General features: G+C 47.7%; 12 protein-coding genes across 12 annotated transcripts; 8 read left to right on the top strand and 4 right to left on the bottom strand.

Moving 5' to 3' along the window:
* Nucleotides 1-941: 941 nt before the first annotated feature.
* ECM7 (Ecm7p) lies at nt 942-2,789 on the top strand (the record flags this gene model as incomplete). The annotated part of the gene is made up of 3 exons (XM_020210367.1): nt 942-2,137; nt 2,264-2,519; nt 2,658-2,789. The coding sequence occupies 3 exons, from the start codon at nt 942-944 to the stop codon at nt 2,787-2,789; spliced, it is 1,584 nt and encodes a 527-aa protein (XP_020062826.1).
* A 753-nt stretch (nt 2,790-3,542) lies between these two features.
* CANTADRAFT_22833 (uncharacterized protein) lies at nt 3,543-4,473 on the top strand (the record flags this gene model as incomplete). The annotated part of the gene is made up of 2 exons (XM_020206877.1): nt 3,543-4,420; nt 4,452-4,473. 2 exons carry the CDS (start codon nt 3,543-3,545, stop codon nt 4,471-4,473), a joined length of 900 nt encoding a protein of 299 aa, XP_020062827.1.
* A 260-nt stretch (nt 4,474-4,733) lies between these two features.
* On the bottom strand, nt 4,734-6,050 carry MET15 (bifunctional cysteine synthase/O-acetylhomoserine aminocarboxypropyltransferase; the record flags this gene model as incomplete). The annotated part of the gene is made up of 1 exon (XM_020211783.1): nt 4,734-6,050. One exon carries the CDS (start codon nt 6,048-6,050, stop codon nt 4,734-4,736), a length of 1,317 nt encoding a protein of 438 aa, XP_020062828.1.
* Nucleotides 6,051-6,914: 864 nt separating this feature from the next.
* On the top strand, nt 6,915-7,715 carry CANTADRAFT_37031 (uncharacterized protein; the record flags this gene model as incomplete). The annotated part of the gene is made up of 2 exons (XM_020208705.1): nt 6,915-7,001; nt 7,113-7,715. Coding segments are annotated over 2 exons (690 nt in total), but the record flags the coding sequence as incomplete, so codon positions are not given.
* A 95-nt stretch (nt 7,716-7,810) lies between these two features.
* SUB2 (ATP-dependent RNA helicase) lies at nt 7,811-9,436 on the bottom strand (the record flags this gene model as incomplete). The annotated part of the gene is made up of 2 exons (XM_020210384.1): nt 7,811-8,889; nt 9,211-9,436. 2 exons carry the CDS (start codon nt 9,434-9,436, stop codon nt 7,811-7,813), a joined length of 1,305 nt encoding a protein of 434 aa, XP_020062830.1.
* Nucleotides 9,437-9,730: 294 nt separating this feature from the next.
* CANTADRAFT_35064 (uncharacterized protein) lies at nt 9,731-10,000 on the top strand (the record flags this gene model as incomplete). The annotated part of the gene is made up of 1 exon (XM_020208617.1): nt 9,731-10,000. A coding segment is annotated over one exon (270 nt), but the record flags the coding sequence as incomplete, so codon positions are not given.
* A 53-nt stretch (nt 10,001-10,053) lies between these two features.
* CANTADRAFT_279278 (uncharacterized protein) lies at nt 10,054-10,433 on the top strand. Its single transcript, XM_020208220.1, has one exon. The coding sequence runs from the start codon at nt 10,149-10,151 to the stop codon at nt 10,395-10,397; it is 249 nt and encodes an 82-aa protein (XP_020062832.1). The 5' UTR covers nt 10,054-10,148; the 3' UTR covers nt 10,398-10,433.
* A 344-nt stretch (nt 10,434-10,777) lies between these two features.
* Nucleotides 10,778-11,602, bottom strand: PRO3 (pyrroline-5-carboxylate reductase; the record flags this gene model as incomplete). The annotated part of the gene is made up of 1 exon (XM_020210416.1): nt 10,778-11,602. The coding sequence occupies one exon, from the start codon at nt 11,600-11,602 to the stop codon at nt 10,778-10,780; it is 825 nt and encodes a 274-aa protein (XP_020062833.1).
* Nucleotides 11,603-11,695: 93 nt separating this feature from the next.
* Nucleotides 11,696-12,124, top strand: CANTADRAFT_279745 (uncharacterized protein). Its single transcript, XM_020208223.1, has one exon. It carries the CDS (start codon nt 11,789-11,791, stop codon nt 12,017-12,019), a length of 231 nt encoding a protein of 76 aa, XP_020062834.1. The 5' UTR covers nt 11,696-11,788; the 3' UTR covers nt 12,020-12,124.
* Nucleotides 12,125-12,229: 105 nt separating this feature from the next.
* CANTADRAFT_7214 (histone demethylase) lies at nt 12,230-14,671 on the top strand (the record flags this gene model as incomplete). Its single annotated transcript, XM_020211079.1, has 1 exon — nt 12,230-14,671. One exon carries the CDS (start codon nt 12,230-12,232, stop codon nt 14,669-14,671), a length of 2,442 nt encoding a protein of 813 aa, XP_020062835.1.
* Nucleotides 14,672-14,944: 273 nt separating this feature from the next.
* CANTADRAFT_26798 (uncharacterized protein) lies at nt 14,945-15,824 on the bottom strand. The gene has a single exon (XM_020207885.1). The coding sequence runs from the start codon at nt 15,665-15,667 to the stop codon at nt 15,431-15,433; it is 237 nt and encodes a 78-aa protein (XP_020062836.1). The 5' UTR covers nt 15,668-15,824; the 3' UTR covers nt 14,945-15,430.
* A 200-nt stretch (nt 15,825-16,024) lies between these two features.
* ATP2 (F1F0 ATP synthase subunit beta) lies at nt 16,025-17,881 on the top strand (the record flags this gene model as incomplete). Its single annotated transcript, XM_020210357.1, has 2 exons — nt 16,025-16,140; nt 16,486-17,881. 2 exons carry the CDS (start codon nt 16,025-16,027, stop codon nt 17,879-17,881), a joined length of 1,512 nt encoding a protein of 503 aa, XP_020062837.1.
* Between the last annotated feature and the right edge of the window lie 43 nt (nt 17,882-17,924).

The raw sequence follows: 17,924 nt of genomic DNA on the forward strand, positions 1-17,924 counted from the left end.
GAAGAGGCTTTTTGGAGAATTGGAGGACAGGCTAGGATTAATTCCATCCACCAAGAATTCTATGAAAAAATGCATTAATAGCTAGCTTCTAAGAGCCGAACAGACTGGTCTTGGTGCTTATCTGTAACTCCGGCATCAGTTTCAACTATTCTCCGTTCAGGACATTAAGCAATTATTTTTGCACCTGGCTTCGGATTAAAACACCAATAATTTGTTTTAGGATGATTTATGAACCTCTAGTAATATGAATATTCTTCAAGGTGACCCTGGCCAGCAACCGCTTCATATCCTATTTCTGAGCGTCTTCTTGGCTGGCCCAATAATGGGGCCAATATTCGACTGGATGAGTACAAAATTACTACGCGGATTCAATAGCTTATAATTTGACAATTATGGCATCTCGCCTCTCACAAGTGTTGATTGTGAGAGCCAGGCTACCGTAATGAGTTCCTACAAGCCACGACTCTGAGAAACTCCTCGATAAATTAATAAAGTTCATGGTGAGAGCGATAATTGGGGGATATTATCAACAGTACAAGCAGTACGATTGCTGCTACTTCTACTGGAATATTATCCACACTTATCAGAGCCTTGAATGTCTGCTTGACAATTCAAATCTAATGTCCGTACTTCCACTGCTTTGAGAATTATTTTGCATGCCTCATTACTCCGTACTTATCGCTCTCATTACTCCATGCTTCTCGCTTCTCTTCACATTCATATCGCCACCCTCCTCATCGTGGCATTTAAGGACTGAGCCAACACCGAACCATTCCACACCCTTCTGCTCCAATACGTTCTCCATTTAATCCTCCTCGTTCTCCCCCTTCCATCATGTGCTGCAATTCCATCCATTTAAGCGCGCCAACTCACATTCATTGTATCTAAATTTACACTAATTTCTACACCACAACGATTCAACCACACCTCCACCACTCGTGATGCTAGCGACCCCCTGGCTCAAGATCTCCCAGCCGTTCACCAACCTCTCGGCCAAGGAAAGAGCCCTCCTCGTGCTCCGGCTCGTGGCAACAGGTTGCACCTTGTTCTTGACGCTAGTGGTGTTGATAGGACCCTTGATCACCACCAGAATGTACATCGGCAGGATCAACTGTGCTCACTTGGACGTGTCGTACGGACTCTACAAGTCGCTCAGGAACTCGGTGTCGTCGTCTCCCAGCATCCTTGACAGCGTCGACAACCCACGATATCCAACCGACACCACTCTCACCAACTCAGAGATCTCCATCCTTACTGAGTACGCCCAAGCCCAGGTGGCCAACGCGCCCCAGTACATCTTGACGTCGTTGTGGAGCTGGTGCTTTGGCAACTACAACGTCACCGACTACGAGGACGGACACGGTAACAAGAAGTACAAGATGCACAACCAGGTGTTGCTGTGTTCAAAGTCCAATAACCGGTTCGTGTTCGACTACCGCCAGGAGTTGGAGCAGGTTGGCTTGAAGAGTATCTTGGCCTACGCCTTGCACTCCAACGATGAGGACTCCGAGTACAAGAACGTCATCCGCTCTCGAGACCTGAAGTACAAGTTGGTGCCCCCAGCGTTGATCTTCTGTGGTGCCTCCCAGTTCATCCTCATCGTGTGCACCATCATCACCTACGGGAACAGAGAGGGTGCTAACGATCTATCGAAACTCCCTGGGGTGTTGCTCCACTCGCTTGGCTTGATCGCAGTAGCCTCATTTGCCTCCATCACCATCGGGGCAGGCATCATCACCAGGCTCTTAATCGACATCCGAAGCGAAATCAAATCCAGTTTGGGGTCATTTGGGGTGTCCTTGCACTTGGGAAAGACCTGGTTCCTGTTGCTCTGGGCTGTCCAGGTGTTTTCTACCCTCGCCTTGCTTTCGTGGGCTGCCCCTCTATGGTGTGCCAATCCCGACCACGACGACGAAGAAGACTACGAAGAAAATTACTACCCCAACAGAAAGACCTACATTCATGGAAAACACAGAAAGCACAATAAAATTCCTCAGTACCGAGATTATACTCCATTTAAAGATTTGGAATCAGAAATGATAACTGAGACCACTGATGAAAAACCAAGCTCTAGCTTGGGGAAAATGAAAGAAAGCTTGCATAACAAAAGCAAGAGATTCAGTGGATTCAGAAGCAAGTCCGATGACCTGAAATTCATCAAGCTCTTGGACGACGAATTCGTGAACGAGGAAGGAGTCCACAAAAACCGGTTCGGTTTTGGAAAGGGAAATTTCCATGCACATCACTCCAATTTTGTGGATAGAAAGGAGGAAGAATTGAGAAAGTTGGGAGAAACACTTTCTAAAAAGTCATCAGTAAGAAGAACGAAATCGAAAACTTCGAAAGTCAAGGTCGAGCCGTTTATCATTGAGGAAAAGGAAGCAAAGAATATTCTTTACCAGGACAATGACAAGTATTTGTACCCTAGAAGGCAACTCCTGAACCACTATAGAGAGGAAACATACGATGGATACACGAATACTCACGGATTACCCACTGGTGTAAATTCCCACGAGCAAGTGTCTAGAGTCAACCAGATAAGAGATACTGATGAGAACCCGTTCCGCGAAGGGTCCAGTGAGGCTACGTTGACAGCAAGCAAGGGTGCTTCACCATTTGACAGTGACAAGACTCTTTCAGCAGCTCCGATTTTCCAGAAACAGAGCCGTCGTCTCCCCAGTGGGTCCAGCGGTGAGCAGGCGGACAAGCGGGACTCGTTCGACCACTCTATCTTGGACACGGAAGAGATTGAGTTTTTGAACACCAACAATTTCATGAACAAGTTGTGATGGAAGAACGATTGTTACAATACTCGAATATCTTTCCCACGTCATAAGGTTGAAGAGGTCGAATTTTTGTACTCTAATACTCACGAATAGGCTGTAGTGGTTTGATACGATACTAACTCAGTCAATATAAGCATCGCACCATTACTGCAGCGTAGAGGTGTTTTCGCAACCACGACAACACAATCAGGCGTACACTTAGACCTGTAACAACTTGACTTCATAATCTATAAATTCCGGAGGATGTCACCGACAAGCATCTTCACAGGATACCACTTACCACGACAGAAGACTTTACTATCGATTACTATTCTCCCAATTACTATACCCCGATTCCCAATTAGGCCATCTGGCCTCGTGTTGGCGCACCAATTCCAAGCCTCATTATGCGGTTAAACCAGTTCAAACTGGCATAGTCCAGACACCTGGAAGATCCCAGAAACAGCCAATGAAGCATGTGTCGGCGTCTCCAGTGTCCCCGCCATCGATTCCTGCTTCTTGAAGCCAAAACCACCCATCTTTCGCCCTACTCCAGATGGGGCATATAAACCACGACATTGTCGCACTCCGCCAAAGATTGTTTGTGGCATTCTCCACTCATCATCCACCACCCCAGTGATCACTGCCCCAATCTTGCGTGCTTTCGCCTTCGTCCAGTCCCAGCCTTCTCCAGCCTACGGTGAACCCTTCTCATGCTCACGTGGCACTAGGCACTTTTACTCCTTCTAATATTCAATATCCAGCAAGGGGACTTCGATGGTAAACAACCCAGGATCAGTCGGCACCAGACTACATGCTGACAGCCTGTCACTCACACAACAACCTCAGTATGATGACGACGACCAATATGATCTGCAGTGGGGGTCAGGTACCTCGGCAGAAGTGACCCCATCGTCCATGGCCCTGGCGTTGGCCATGGACTCCAACGAGCCGTTGGCACTCAATCACAGCGACAAATCCAGCCCACAAGTGTATCGCTTGATGATCCTCTCGTTGGTTCTCTCGTTACTTATCTGCATCTTCAACTTCTTGGGCACTTTTTCATGCACAAATGATAGCTTCACCCAATGTTACCCCCAGCTCACCCTCAGGTTTCGTGATACCCCGCAAGCTAGACTCTATCTTGGAAGTGCTCGAGAAGGGCTTCGCATGGCGTCTTTCTTCGCCAAGGACTTCAGCGTTACTCTTAATGATGGACACAAGTTGTCGGAACGAATCCGTCATATCAACACCATCGACAGTCTTTCCGACAAAAACCTCTTCAAATTCAACTACAACGGCTTCTGCAGGAAAAGCATGCTGACTGGGGTCGAATCGTGCACGTACTCCCACGGTCTCGATCTCTTCTCATCGTTGACAAAGGATATCGGTTTGCAGTTGGGAGTTGTTTCGAAGGCCGAAAATCCGACAGAAATTGGCGACAGCTTGGCCACCGCGTACGGGCTGTCTCTTGACACCTTGGGCCAGTACTTTGGCTCAGGCAAGAAAAAGGTGGAGCACCACGTCGATCCACAGACGAACTCGGGAGCCAAAGAAAAGCAGAAAGAGAAGGAAGAGGAGTCCAACTTCATTGATAAGGCAAAGCAAATGAAGTACTTTGGAAAGTCCATTTCTACCATAACGTCGGTGCTGATGTTCGTGTCGGTGCTCTTGGTCATTGTCCAGGGAAATGTCTTACTACACTTGATAAGTAACAGAATGGTGAATGCCCAGTTCACGTTCCGGAAATTGATTTTGGTTCCTATAATCCTCACTTCCGTGCTTATCTTCTTGAACTTGCTTCAAGTTGCAGGCGAACTAAGATACTTCTTTAAGCTATATCGGTTTTTTGACAATGTGGACGTTGCAACCGTCATCAGAACCCTGGGATATTATTTCATGTGGATAACTACGTTGCTTAATATTGCATTGGAATCTGCTCTACTTCTTGTATTCTATAGAAAATAATTAACCATACACTTGTTTAAACGCCTGTTCGAAATCGCCAATAAGATCCTCGACATATTCCGTACCCACAGAAACTCTAATCAAGTCCTTGGTGACACCGGAAGCAAGCTTCTCTTCGTCAGATAATTGTTGATGAGTGGTGAACCATGGGGCGATAACCAAGGTCTTGGAGTCACCGACATTGGCCAAGTTGGAGGCGATCTTTAATGAGTCGACCACCTTAGGAGAGGCTTCGTCGAATTCGTCCTTGGCCTCGTGTGGCGAGTCCTTGACACCAAACGCAAACACACCACCAAACTTGTCCTTATGGTTTAAGTACTTCTGACTAGAGTTGTGGTCCTTGTGCGAAGGCAATCCCAAGTACGACACCCATTTGACGTGAGGAGACAGCTCCAAGTATTGTGCCAACTTCAAGGCATTTTCAGATTGTCTGTCGACTCTCAAGGACAAAGTCTCCAAACCTTGTAACAACAAGAAGGAGCCGAATGGGTTCAAAGCAGGCCCTAAATCTCTCAAGAGCTCAATTCTGGCGTGGCCAATGAAGGCAGAACTGCCCAAAGCATCGTTCAACACCAAGCCATGGTACCCTTCGGAAGGCTTTGAAAATTGTGGAAACTTTTCGGGGTATTGGGCCCATGGGAACTTACCAGAGTCCACAACTACACCAGCAATAGTGGTACCGTGGCCACCGATCCACTTGGTGGCGGAATGCACGACAATATCGGCTCCGTGGTCAATGGGGCGGATCAAATACCCACCGGCACCAAAGGTGTTGTCCACAACCACAGGAATGCCCTTATCGTGGGCAATCTTGACGATTTTCTCGAAGTCGGGCACGTTGAACTTCGGGTTACTGATGGACTCCAAGTAGATTGCCTTGGTCTTGTCGTCAATCAACTTCTCGAAATCAGCAGGATCGTCACCATTGACGAAACGAGCCTCGATGCCAAATCTTTTGAAGGCGACCTTGAACTGGTTGTAGGTACCACCGTACAAGTAGCTGGTGGAGACGAAGTTGTCGCCGGCGTGGGCCAAGCCTGCAATGGCAATGAGCTGGGCAGCCTGGCCGGAGGAGGTTGCCAACGCTCCGATTCCGCCCTCGAGCGCAGCAATCCGCTTCTCGAACACATCGTTGGTGGGGTTCATGATACGCGAGTAGATGTAACCTGGGGTCTCCAAGCCGAACAACTGGGCACCGTGCTTGGAGTCATTGAACGAGTAGGAGGTGGTGGCATAGATGGGAGGAGCTCTGGCGTTGTAGGGAGCTTCGACCTCTTGACCAGCATGAAGTTGAAGGGTGTCGAAATGGGAAGGCATGGTTGTGTGGTGAGTCAATTGGCCTGTAGTGGTGGGTTCAATTGGTATTTATAGGCCCCTGGTGGGGCCATGTCTTCTCCACTAATAACCACGATGAACACATCTCACGTGCCTGTTCCAAGGTGCTTGGCCAGTGGGCCAGGACGCCGTTGGAGTAGCGATTGTTGGGTGTGGCAGGAGTGCCGAATCTGGAAGTAAGCGCCGCAGCCTTGCCTGGGGCAATCGCAGCCCATGGCGCCAACAGCGCCTTAGACCCTGCAATAGGACCCTGGTAGAGCCTGCGCCAGCCGCACCAATGACCTGGTGGTCGCTCGCTAGTTAGGGGGCTATTTTGTTCCAGCCGCCACTAGAGTCACTTGACACCTCTTCAAGAACGAATCGGAACTGCTTCGTGGATGCTTCAAACTCCGAGGCTTGGGGCATTTGATTGGCCACTCTATTCACCCGACCAATGTGACCATCACTGTGCTGTTATAATTGGACAGTCCGATCCTCCTTGTCCGTACCAGTTCTAGCTAAGTTTGGCCGGATCACCACAGCCTGGTGCTACTTATAGGCCATAGTCCAGCCAGACCATTTCTGTTAGACCAGTGCTGCCAGACCGGTGGTCTGTCATGATCCTGACATTTCCTGCCAGCACTCTCTTCGCCAGTTACGACGTCCTCTGGCCTCTTACCTTCACTACTGCCTTGTAGTTGAGTCAACTTTTCCCTCTTTAACGCTCTCTTGGTGTACTATTCTATAGTCTACAGTCAGAGTGCTGCTAATTTTCCCGATTCTGCCAGTTTTTTGTTGCCTCAAATCACTCGCAGCCAAATCTCACGCTCAGCCAGCCTCCTTACCACCACTATGCTCTCTGGCGAACAGTGCCTAGGCATCACCACAAAGGGCGTTCGGTGCAAGCTTAGAGTCGACGATGGCTACTGTCGATACCACCAGAGCCAGAAGGGCGTGGCAGCCAAAAAACCAGCGAAACAGCTCCCCAAACAGCTGCCCAAACAGCCGCCCAAACAACCGTCCACAACATCGCCAAAAAAGCTGCCACCCAAAAGACCGCCACAGCCAGTGCCCACGGCTCGTCCCAGCACTCCTGCTGTGCCAGCTGCCCCCAGCAAGCCGGGCTACATCTACATGTACACTTTCGCTAGGCTCTACAATGGAGACAAACTGTGGCTCAAGGCAAAGAATCTTCCCGGGACGAAAAAGAAGGATCAGTGGCTCCCCTTCAACGCTAAGCACTCGGAGTACACGTTGATCAAAATCGGAATGACAACCCAAACTGTGGAGAAGAGGTTCAAGCAATGGCAGGACAAATGCCACCATGAGATCGTAGACATGCTGCCGGCCTCTGCACCCATGGCATCGCACTCCAAGATGTCGAGGCTCGTCAGCAAATTCTCCAGGCTTTCGATTAAGCCAGAACGGCTGGCTCACGCATACCGTACCTTCAGGCCTGACGAAAAGGGGTTCTACTGTCGGAATAATCTAGCAGTGGTCGAGTCAGAAATACACCGCCAATTGCGAAACATATACGGGTACGGAGATATTCTCTGCCAGGGATGCAACGAAGCTTCTTCAGGATACAAAATGCATATCGAATGGTTCTTGATTCCCAAGACACACATTCCCGGGGTCTACAGGGCGATAGACTCTATCTGTCTTCAGTATGGATAACTTTTATTAATACAAATCACAATAATGACGTTAACAGGATTAACGTTAGAAAAATATAGTACTTTTCAACCAACACTTCAACCTGTTCAAGTGTTCATATAAGTGGAAGGATCAACACCTTCTTCTGGGAATTCGGTGATCTTAACATCGAATCTAGATTGGATCTTTTCCAAAACTTCTTCGTCTTCCTTGTTGGAGACAAGAGAAATGGCCAAACCCTTGGTACCGAATCTACCAGCTCTACCAACTCTATGCAAGTATTGGTCAGCCTCGTTTGGCAAATCGTAGTTGATAGCCAAGTTGATTCTCTCGATATCAATACCTCTACCGAAAACATCGGTGGAAACACAGATACGCTTGTTGAACTCCTTGAAAGACTTGTATCTAGCGATTCTTTCTTCTTGAGGAATACCGGAGTGAACAGCAATAGAAGGGAAGTTACAAGCACACAACAACTTGTTCAATTCTTCGGCTCTGTTGGTAGACTTGACGAAAATAATAACTTGGTTGAATTCCAAAGAGTCCAACAAGTCAGACAACTTTCTGTTCTTTTCCTTCTCAGCCAACTTGATGTAGTATTGTTGCAAACCGTGTAAGGTCAACTTGGCTTCGTCATCAACATAGATTTCCAATGGGTTCTGCATGAACTTCTTACAGACGGGACGGATTTCTTGAGACAAGGTAGCCGAGAACATCATAACCTGCTTTTGGTGAGGAGTGCTACGGAAGATGTCTTGCACGTCTCTTCTCATGTCAATAGATTCCAAAACCTTGTCACATTCATCGATGACGAAGGACTTGACGTTGGCCAAACGGATGGCCTTTTCCTTGACCAAAGCGTGCAATCTACCTGGAGTGGCGACAACAATGTGAGGACAAGTGTCCTTGCTCTTCAACTTTTCGATGTCTCTCTTGATTGGGGTACCACCATAGAAGACTTCGGTCTTGACATCTGGCATGTACTTGGAGAATCTGGCGTACTCGTTTCTAATTTGGTAGGCCAATTCTCTGGTGTGACAGATAACCAAAGTGGAGATTTCACCAGCAACTGGGTCTAACTGTTGCAAGGTGGACAAGACGAAAACGGCGGTCTTACCCAAACCAGACTTGGCTTGACACAAGACGTCGGTACCCAAGATGGATTGAGGGATACAAACTTGTTGAACTATAATGTTAGTGGTATTCGTGGATGGGATGGAATGTGGTCCTGGAACACACAATAGAGTGGTGGAGAAGGGGAGCCAAGCTGTGGTGCCCGCTGATGCGTGGCCCAACGTACTGGAAGTGGCAGAAGACACGGCGATGCCTCAGACTGCCTGCCTGATTGTTTGCGGTGGCAAGCACGGTTTCTCGGCCTTGGCTAGATGCTAGCACAGATGGATTGCGGTGGAAAGCACCGTTTCTCGGTCTTAGCTAGATGCTAGCACAGATGGACACGCGTCTATTATGTGTACCGGGAACCCATTCCCAGGAGGTGGATACGAACCTTCAGAAGGATGTTCGAAACCACAGTCACCGATGGCTCTCAACAATTCTGGCTTCAATAAGAAGTCTCTGAAACCAGTGGCATGGATACCAACATAGGAACCTTTCTTGTCGGCTTCCTTGTCGTTTTCTGCCTCACCAGCACCGGCAGATGGGGCGGTGGTTGGAACGGCGATCTCTTCAGAGTCGGAGTAGTCCAATAATTCTTCTTGGCCTTCGTGTGACATTATCAGTGGAGTGGATAGGTGTTGACTTTTGTCTTGCCTCCAGTTTTTTCAACAAAGTACTCGTGGTGGATGGACGTGGGCCCGCGCACGACCTGGGACTGCCACCCGCCGCACGACTCATGAGTAGCAGCAAGTGAGTCCTGCCTGGGCTTTGGCACTATCCATACCATGTTCAGATCCATTTTGGCCACTAGCCGTCGAGGAGCTTCCGTGAGACCATTTCGCCCAGTCTTGCTCGCCAGACCGTTTTCTCGCACCGCCCCAGCCCAGTTCTTTGGAGGCAAGCCTACTGGCGACATCAGTGAGGAGCAGGCCAAGACCATTAGCCAATTTGGCGAGACCTTGAAGAACAACCCCGAGCTTGCCAAGTTGTTGGACGGGTTCCAGTCACTTTTGGCCACCAAGGGCATCGCTACTGGCGGCCAGCCACCATCACTCACCCAGATGATGAAGATTCTTGCTGATAAAGACATCCGCGAACACTTGAGCAAGTTGAAGGCCGTGTTGGATGCTTCCAACATCAAGATCAACCAGCAAGACTTGTCTGCGTTGACAGACCTCTACCTCTCCCAAAAAAAGCAATAGACATATAGACATGCAGTACTCCCAGCATATACATGAGTGCTGCTGTACACCGAATATACGGGTGATCCTAGTCGGATATGTAGATATCGAAGCTATTTTTAATTAAAGGCCATGCTGGGGAATATTAATGAATAATCCTACCAGGGTAGATCATCCTCCAGACAGGCGAATTATAATAGATTTTCAGCACCAGAACAGGTTTTGTGGAGAGAACAGAATGCAGGTGGATACCATGAAAGGCAGACTGGTAGGCATTCTACAATACATTGGAAGATTATTTTTGCTGTCCATCAAGTTCTTATGTACTACTTTTATTCCTATTAATATAGATCAGTATGTTCTTTTGGTGGTTCGAACCAGAGATCTGGAATACTGATTAGACTGTTCATTTGGGCGCCAGAAGAGCAAAAATTTGAAATCATAATGGATTTTCGTGTCAAATCAAGTTTTACCTGTATCTCTGTAAAAATTTACCTAATAATTTTAGCAATTGTCCTACAATCTCAGTACTGGCAACTACAAAAATGGTCTCCACAGAATAGAGTCGAGACCCTGTACATTTAGTAGCAACAACTATGTAGCGTTTTTCATTACTTTTTTCAGTGGTGATAGACAGGTTGTTTAATCCCATAGCTATACCAATTGAATGAATACTTACAATACATTACATCGAAAGAGATAATATTAAACATTTTAGCACAGAATTATTTACAAGCCAGTCAAGCTCTGTTAAATTATCTCATGAATCCATACTCACTACTTCTTTTTGGCAAAAGAAGCTGAAATGTTGGCTGCTTCCTCCACGCCTCTAGCGATACCTCCACGCACACCAGCGTCCTCCATCTTCAAAAGCCCGCCAATAGTGGTTCCTCCTGGAGTGCACACCTTACTCTTGAGAACGGCAGGATGGTCTCCTGTCTCGAGCACCATTTTGGCGGTTCCCTCCATGACCTTGGCAGCAGCAGACCGGGCAACGTCGAACGGAAGGCCCATTCTGACTCCTCCGTCGATCAATGATTCCATCATCATCAAGCAGAACGCAGGACCGGATCCCACAAGTGCCGTGGCAGCATCCATGTTCTTTTCTGGGATTTTGAAAGCCAATCCCACAGTGTCAACGAGCTTCATCACGAAATCCTGATTATCCAGACTAACTGCTTCAGAAAATGACACTGCTGCGGTACCACACCCAAACTTGGCAGGGGTGTTGGTCATGACTTTGGCCACATATTTCGAGAAAATCTCCAACTCCTCGATGGTGGTACCTGCCAACAACGAGATCACTAATTGGTCACCGTTCAACGAGTTCTTGACCTGCTCATACACTGTTTGGTACATGTACGGCTTGCACCCCAAAATGATAATATCAGCAGCCTCGACGGCTTTAGCATTGGCCTCGCCAAATGACACCTCGACTCTGTGGTCGTCGAACGCTCCTTGCAATGCCAGGGCCGATTTTTCAGAGTTGACACATGCAATGAGCCTGGCAGGAGCTGGCTCGACGTTGGACTTGAGAATGGCAGTGGCCACGGCAGTTCCCATGACCCCGCAGCCTAGAACAGTGATAGTGTAGTCCTTCATTGCTGGTTTTAGAACAGACTTGTTGTATAGTCCAGTCAAATTGGTGCCAGGCAAGTGATAATGTCGTCCACCAGCCGGTCCCGGCTGCCGTAAACGGGTGTCGCCCCCACCTTCCCTGGCACGACATCGATCTCCGATCTTCTCTCACTCCGGTTCCCGCGCACACCTTTCCGCATCCGGCAGTCTATGTCCAACCGAACTCAAACATGCGCCCTAATGAGCCCGCCCGGGCTACGTAACCTGAGTCCGCTAGTGAATTCTGGATTTCCTACGGGGTGTCACCCGATCTACATTCTTTCTTCACAGCCCATCCACCGCCGCAAAGTCTGCCTAGCTTCGCTGTACCCCGCTGTCTGTATCACCCCACCATCCTCGTCGTGCGAGCCTCTCTCCATAGGCTCTGGCAATTTCTGGTAATTTTTTTGCCAAAGATTCACATCGCAGGAGGGCAATATTAGCTTCCCGATTTTTGCAAGCCAAAAGCCCCTCCCACCCCGCTAGCTAGATACTCCTTGCTGCCAGGATTCCAACGTACTAATTTTTGTCGTATTTGGATAACAGAAAACCTGTTTTTGGGGTGATTTCGTTGCTGTGTCGGAAACCGAAAGAAATTCACCTTCGTCCACCATGTACGACAAGCTGCTTCTCCAGCCATGCCCTGCGCTTCGTCCTACGGCCCAGCAGTTCGAGGATCCAATCGGATACTTGTCACTGCCCGAAGTGACATCCCTAGGTGCCGAATACGGAATCGTCAAAGTGATTCCTCCATCCAACTGGAAACCTCCATTTCTGATAGCCTCATCCTTCAAGTTCCACACCCGATTACAAAAGCTTAGTGACTTGGGGTTGACTACCCGTTCCAGAAAGTTTTTCAGAGACAATGTCAACCGTTTCTTGAAGATGCGTAGAAAAAGACAGCTCAGATTGAGTTTCCCAGTCAAGAACGTGGGAAGAGACAGGGTCAATGTGTACTACTACGATCTCTACCTCGAAGTGGAGAAGTTGGGTGGACCTGAGGCTATGGAAGACCCCCAGTGGGAATCAATCAACACGAAATTCGGTGTAAAAGACACGAAGTCCAACACCATAAGAGACGAATACGAATTGAGCATTAAGGCATACGCCCTCTTTTTATCTCATAACAACCAAAATTATGACTTTCCCGACTCCGAGTCCGACGATGAATATGATAACTGTTTGATATGTGGCAAACACGATCATCCTTCCAAGACTCTTCTTTGTGACAATTGCGACAACCCATTCCACATGACATGTCTTGCATCGCCCTTGACTGCCATTCCTACCGGCACTTGGTACTGTGATAAGTGTTTGATTGGAACAGGTGAATATGGCTTTGAAGAACATGTAGATATCAAGTACACATTGCCCGAATTTTATCAAATGTGTCAAGAATTCGAGCAAGAATTCATCCAACAATACAACAAAAATGAGCCTTTGACGGTGGATATAATTGAACAGAAGTTTTGGGAGTTTATCGACATCCAAAAATCAGATTTGGAAGTCAAGTATGGTGCAGACATTCACAATCTCAAGCCTGGAGAAATCAGTGGGTTTCCAATGCCTAATACGCCTGGTATTCCATTGGATGACCCTGCAATCCAAAGTTACATTAATCATCCATTCAACTTGACCAAATTGCCATTTGCAAAGGGTTCATTGCTCAACTACATTAATACTTCTATTTCAGGAATGACTGTGCCATGGATCTACATTGGTACTTTGCTATCTACATTTTGCTGGCATGTTGAGGACCATTACACTCTTTCTGCTAATTATTGCCATTTTGGAGCTACCAAGAAATGGTACGGTATTCCTTCATCTCAGGCACACCAATTTGAAAAGCTTATGAAAGAAAGTGCTCCCGACTTGTTTAAGAAACAGCCAGACTTGTTGCATCAATTGGTGACGTTGTTGTCACCAATGACATTAGTGAAAAATGGCATCAAATGTGTGTATGCTGATCAGAATCCCAACGAGTTTGTCATTACGTTCCCAAGAGTATATCACTCCGGATTCAATTGTGGCTTCAATTTCAATGAGGCTGTCAACTTCACCATGGACGAATGGCTTGAACATGGAGCCCAATCTATTCATGATTACAAGTTGATCAAGAAAGAAAATGTTTTCAATCATTACCAATTGATAGAAAACATAATCCGTGAATTTAACAAGAAGATCCACAATAAAGAATCGGTTTCGCCGAACGAAATCAGGTTGGTAGGAAGGTGTTTGTCCAGTTTTGAGTCGTTCGCACAGAAACAGAGGGACACCTTGAACAAGTTGGACAAATCTAGATACCTCATTAAACACAAGCCAAAAATATTCAAACCAAGGAGTTTTGCGGATGAGCAGAAGGGAACCTTTAACCTGGATCAGACGGAGGAAGAGGAAGATTTATGTGATACATGTAAAACACACATTTCTTACCAGTATTGTATTATTAATAACAAGTCACATGAATTCGGTATCAGAAAAGTGGAAATTAAACAGGAGCCATTGTCACCCAAACCCGAGACCATCAACAAAACTGCTGTCAATATTATGACCACCCGGATCCCCATTCATCAACTCCTCACCCCAGAATCTTCCCCCTACGACCACCAGAAACCCGACAGTAATGTGGACTTGGGCAAGATCACCAAATCCGAAGCATCAAAGCACCTTTCGCAATTGAGCGAGCAGGAGAGCAAACTCTGCAGAGAGGCAGAATTCAAGCAACTTGTGGACCAAGCCAAACGAGCAGCTGTCGAAGCCGACGATAAGAACAAGCGTCGGAAATCAAGACGGTTACAGGAGTTGGAGGAGAAACCATTCCAGGAGATGAGTCGTATGCGTAGTAGCAAGATGTCTCTGGTGCAAGTGAAGTCGAGCCTTCGTCAATTGAATCAGAAAGAGACTATTAAACTTTGCTTGGACTGTTTGACCAATAACTACGGTGCCACAGGCAGCATGGCGCCAGAGGGATCAGTTTTGTTGTATGAGATTTCTCCATTGCAATTGGATTCGTTCATCGAGGAGGCCAAGGCCAATTTGAGAGCGAGTTCCTGATTAGTATTATTTGGAGTTGAAGCGTTCAGGTCAATGTTAAAGATGTACATTTCCCCTGTTAGTTTGGTCCAAATAGTCAGTTGAGTGTATAAAGGATAATGAATTACGATTACGGAAAGTGATGTAGGTCAAGAAGAAGTGATGTAGATGCAAAGCATTTTCAATTATTTATTGCATAGCACCGTAAATTGCAAAAAATTCACCAAAATGGCACTATGGCACAAATTGCATTTTGGGTTAATCCATTGATTAATTTCATTCGATAGCAAGCTCCATGCTCATGGGTCCCAGTATCAGTGTAATGTACTAGAGTGGCCAAATTGCATCAATCCATTAAGCTAATGGTGTGCGGTTCCAATCCAAAGGCCTGATTTTTCGCGGCCAATTTGTGCAATTTCCTCCGCAGCTACAGCGACGGCCAACCACGGTAGAGGAAAAGAAGAAACCATTCTATCTGTTCTTCTGACTCTAAGCAAACTCTAAGGTTACTCGTAACGTATTCTCTGAAACCCCACGCTCCCTGCGGTGCATTGAGTAATATTGCCACTTCTTTTCCTCCGTAGTTCGGCTACCGTTGCGTAGCATTTGAAAAAGGATTCCGCCCAGCCTCGGTAGCTATGCGTACTTTTTACACAGCAATTTTCGGACGTTTGTACATTCCGTTTGGGCGTCCAAATGGCGGAGACTGGCCACTAGGCTACAATTCACTTCCCCAATATAGCAACGAGGGGACTTCTAGAGGACGTCTGGATTCATCCACTATACACCAGTATGTGTGCATCTCCCTGCACCCATAATGGTTGTATAGTCAATGGTTATTTCCCAGACTTCCTTTATTTCGCCGGTACGTGCCGGGTTTGTAGGTGATTCTGGGGTACCATTGGATAGAGCCCGGTTACGTAAGCCTCGCCGCCATATCTCTGGCAACGCGAGGGGCCTCAATTGCGCTGGTAGTAACATTGCGCTGGTAGTGACAGATGATCCGTAGCACGACATCTGTCCCCAATCATCCACTTGCTCCTAAACCCACCCCCGTTTGCAGCTCGTCCCCAGACTGTCGACTGGCTCTGGCCCCGGTGGGCCGTTTTGCAGGTTACCTCGCCAGAACCGTGCGGTTCCGCCAGCCAAGGCGCCCTCACGTGCTCCGGCAGGGTAACCCCCTCCCAACCAATAAAATCCTATAGTTCGCACAACCACCGGAGTCGTCCCAATGAGAACGCCGCGTTTTCATTGGCTGGCCTCCCTCAGTACTACACCTTGTGGCCAACGAAAATATAATTGACTAGCGATTCCTCCACCAAATTTTTTCAAACCTTTTCTTCTCTAAAGAGTGTTTGACCAAAGTTGTTAACGATGGTTCTTCCTAAATTGTTTCACAATGCTTCACGCAGTGCATTCACTGCTGCCAAGCGTAACTTCATGTTCAACAGGGGTTTAGCTTCTGCTGCTCCTACCGCCGGTAAGGTGAGGTATGTACTTTGAGAACCACGAATCGATCCTCCAGGAATTGAACAGGAAAAGCGGCTCCCGCCCACAGCAACAGGAAGGCAATTGCATCGGGTCAGTGGCAGTGTCCAGACGACGCCGCTGGCACGTCTCCAGCCAATTCGTGGATTTTCCACCTGGCTGCCATCATCACCCACATAGTCCAATGCTGCCATTCCCGCCTGATCCGGCCTCCAATTGCATAGTCCCAAGGCGCCGGGCGCTGACGCCCTGTTGCAGTTGGCGGGTGTCGCCCTCGAGCCAATCAAATTTTTCATTTTTCGGACCTCGATTCTCGCATGTCCAATCAATCGTACTAACATTCACAGAGCTGTCATTGGTGCCGTTGTCGATGTCCAATTCGAAGAAGGTAACGTTCCATCCATTTTGAACGCCTTGACCTTAAAGAACGGTGAAACCGACTTGGTCTTGGAAGTTGCTCAACATTTGGGTGAAAACACCGTCAGAGCTATTGCTATGGACGGTACCGAAGGTTTGGTTAGAGGTACTGCTGTCACTGACACCGGTGCCCCAATTTCCGTCCCAGTCGGTCGTGGTACCTTAGGTCGTATCATCAACGTTGTTGGTGAACCAATCGATGAAAGAGGACCAATCGAATCCAAGCAAAGAAACCCAATTCACGCTGACCCACCATCGTTCGTTGAACAATCTACCTCCGCCGAAGTTTTGGAAACCGGTATCAAGGTTGTCGACTTGTTGGCCCCATACGCCAGAGGTGGTAAGATTGGTTTGTTCGGTGGTGCCGGTGTCGGTAAGACCGTTTTCATCCAAGAATTGATTAACAACATTGCCAAGGCCCATGGTGGTTTCTCCGTCTTCACCGGTGTCGGTGAAAGAACCAGAGAAGGTAACGATTTGTACCGTGAAATGAAGGAAACCGGTGTCATCAACTTAGAAGGTGACTCCAAGGTCGCCTTGGTTTTCGGTCAAATGAACGAACCACCAGGTGCTAGAGCTAGAGTCGCTTTGACTGGTTTGACCATCGCTGAATACTTCAGAGATGAAGAAGGTCAAGATGTCTTGTTGTTCGTTGACAACATTTTCAGATTCACCCAAGCCGGTTCCGAAGTGTCTGCCTTGTTAGGTCGTATTCCATCCGCCGTCGGTTACCAACCAACCTTGGCCACCGATATGGGTCTTTTGCAAGAACGTATTACCACCACCAAGAAGGGTTCCGTCACCTCCGTCCAAGCCGTCTACGTCCCAGCCGATGATTTGACCGATCCAGCTCCAGCCACCACCTTCGCTCACTTGGATGCTACCACTGTGTTGTCCAGAGGTATCTCTGAATTGGGTATCTACCCAGCTGTCGATCCATTGGACTCCAAGTCCAGATTGTTGGATGTCGCCGTTGTCGGTAAGGAACATTACGACGTTGCCACCGGTGTCCAAGAAACCTTGCAAGCCTACAAGTCCTTGCAAGATATCATTGCCATTTTGGGTATGGATGAATTGTCCGAAGCTGACAAGTTGACCGTCGAAAGAGCCCGTAAGATCCAAAGATTCTTGTCTCAACCATTCGCTGTCGCTGAAGTTTTCACTGGTATCTCCGGTAAGTTGGTCAGATTAGAAGAAACCGTCAAGTCTTTCAAGGATGTCCTCGAAGGTAAGTACGACCACCTCCCAGAAAACGCCTTCTACATGGTTGGTGGTATCGAAGATGTTGTCGCCAAGGCCGAAAAGATGGCTGCTGAAGCTAAGTAAACTTGATAGTCTGCTCAGATAGTCTCATAAAATACGTTTCATT

This window comes from Suhomyces tanzawaensis (assembly GCF_001661415.1).
Source record: "Suhomyces tanzawaensis NRRL Y-17324 unplaced genomic scaffold CANTAscaffold_6, whole genome shotgun sequence".
Lineage (NCBI taxonomy): Eukaryota > Fungi > Ascomycota > Pichiomycetes > Serinales > Debaryomycetaceae > Suhomyces > Suhomyces tanzawaensis.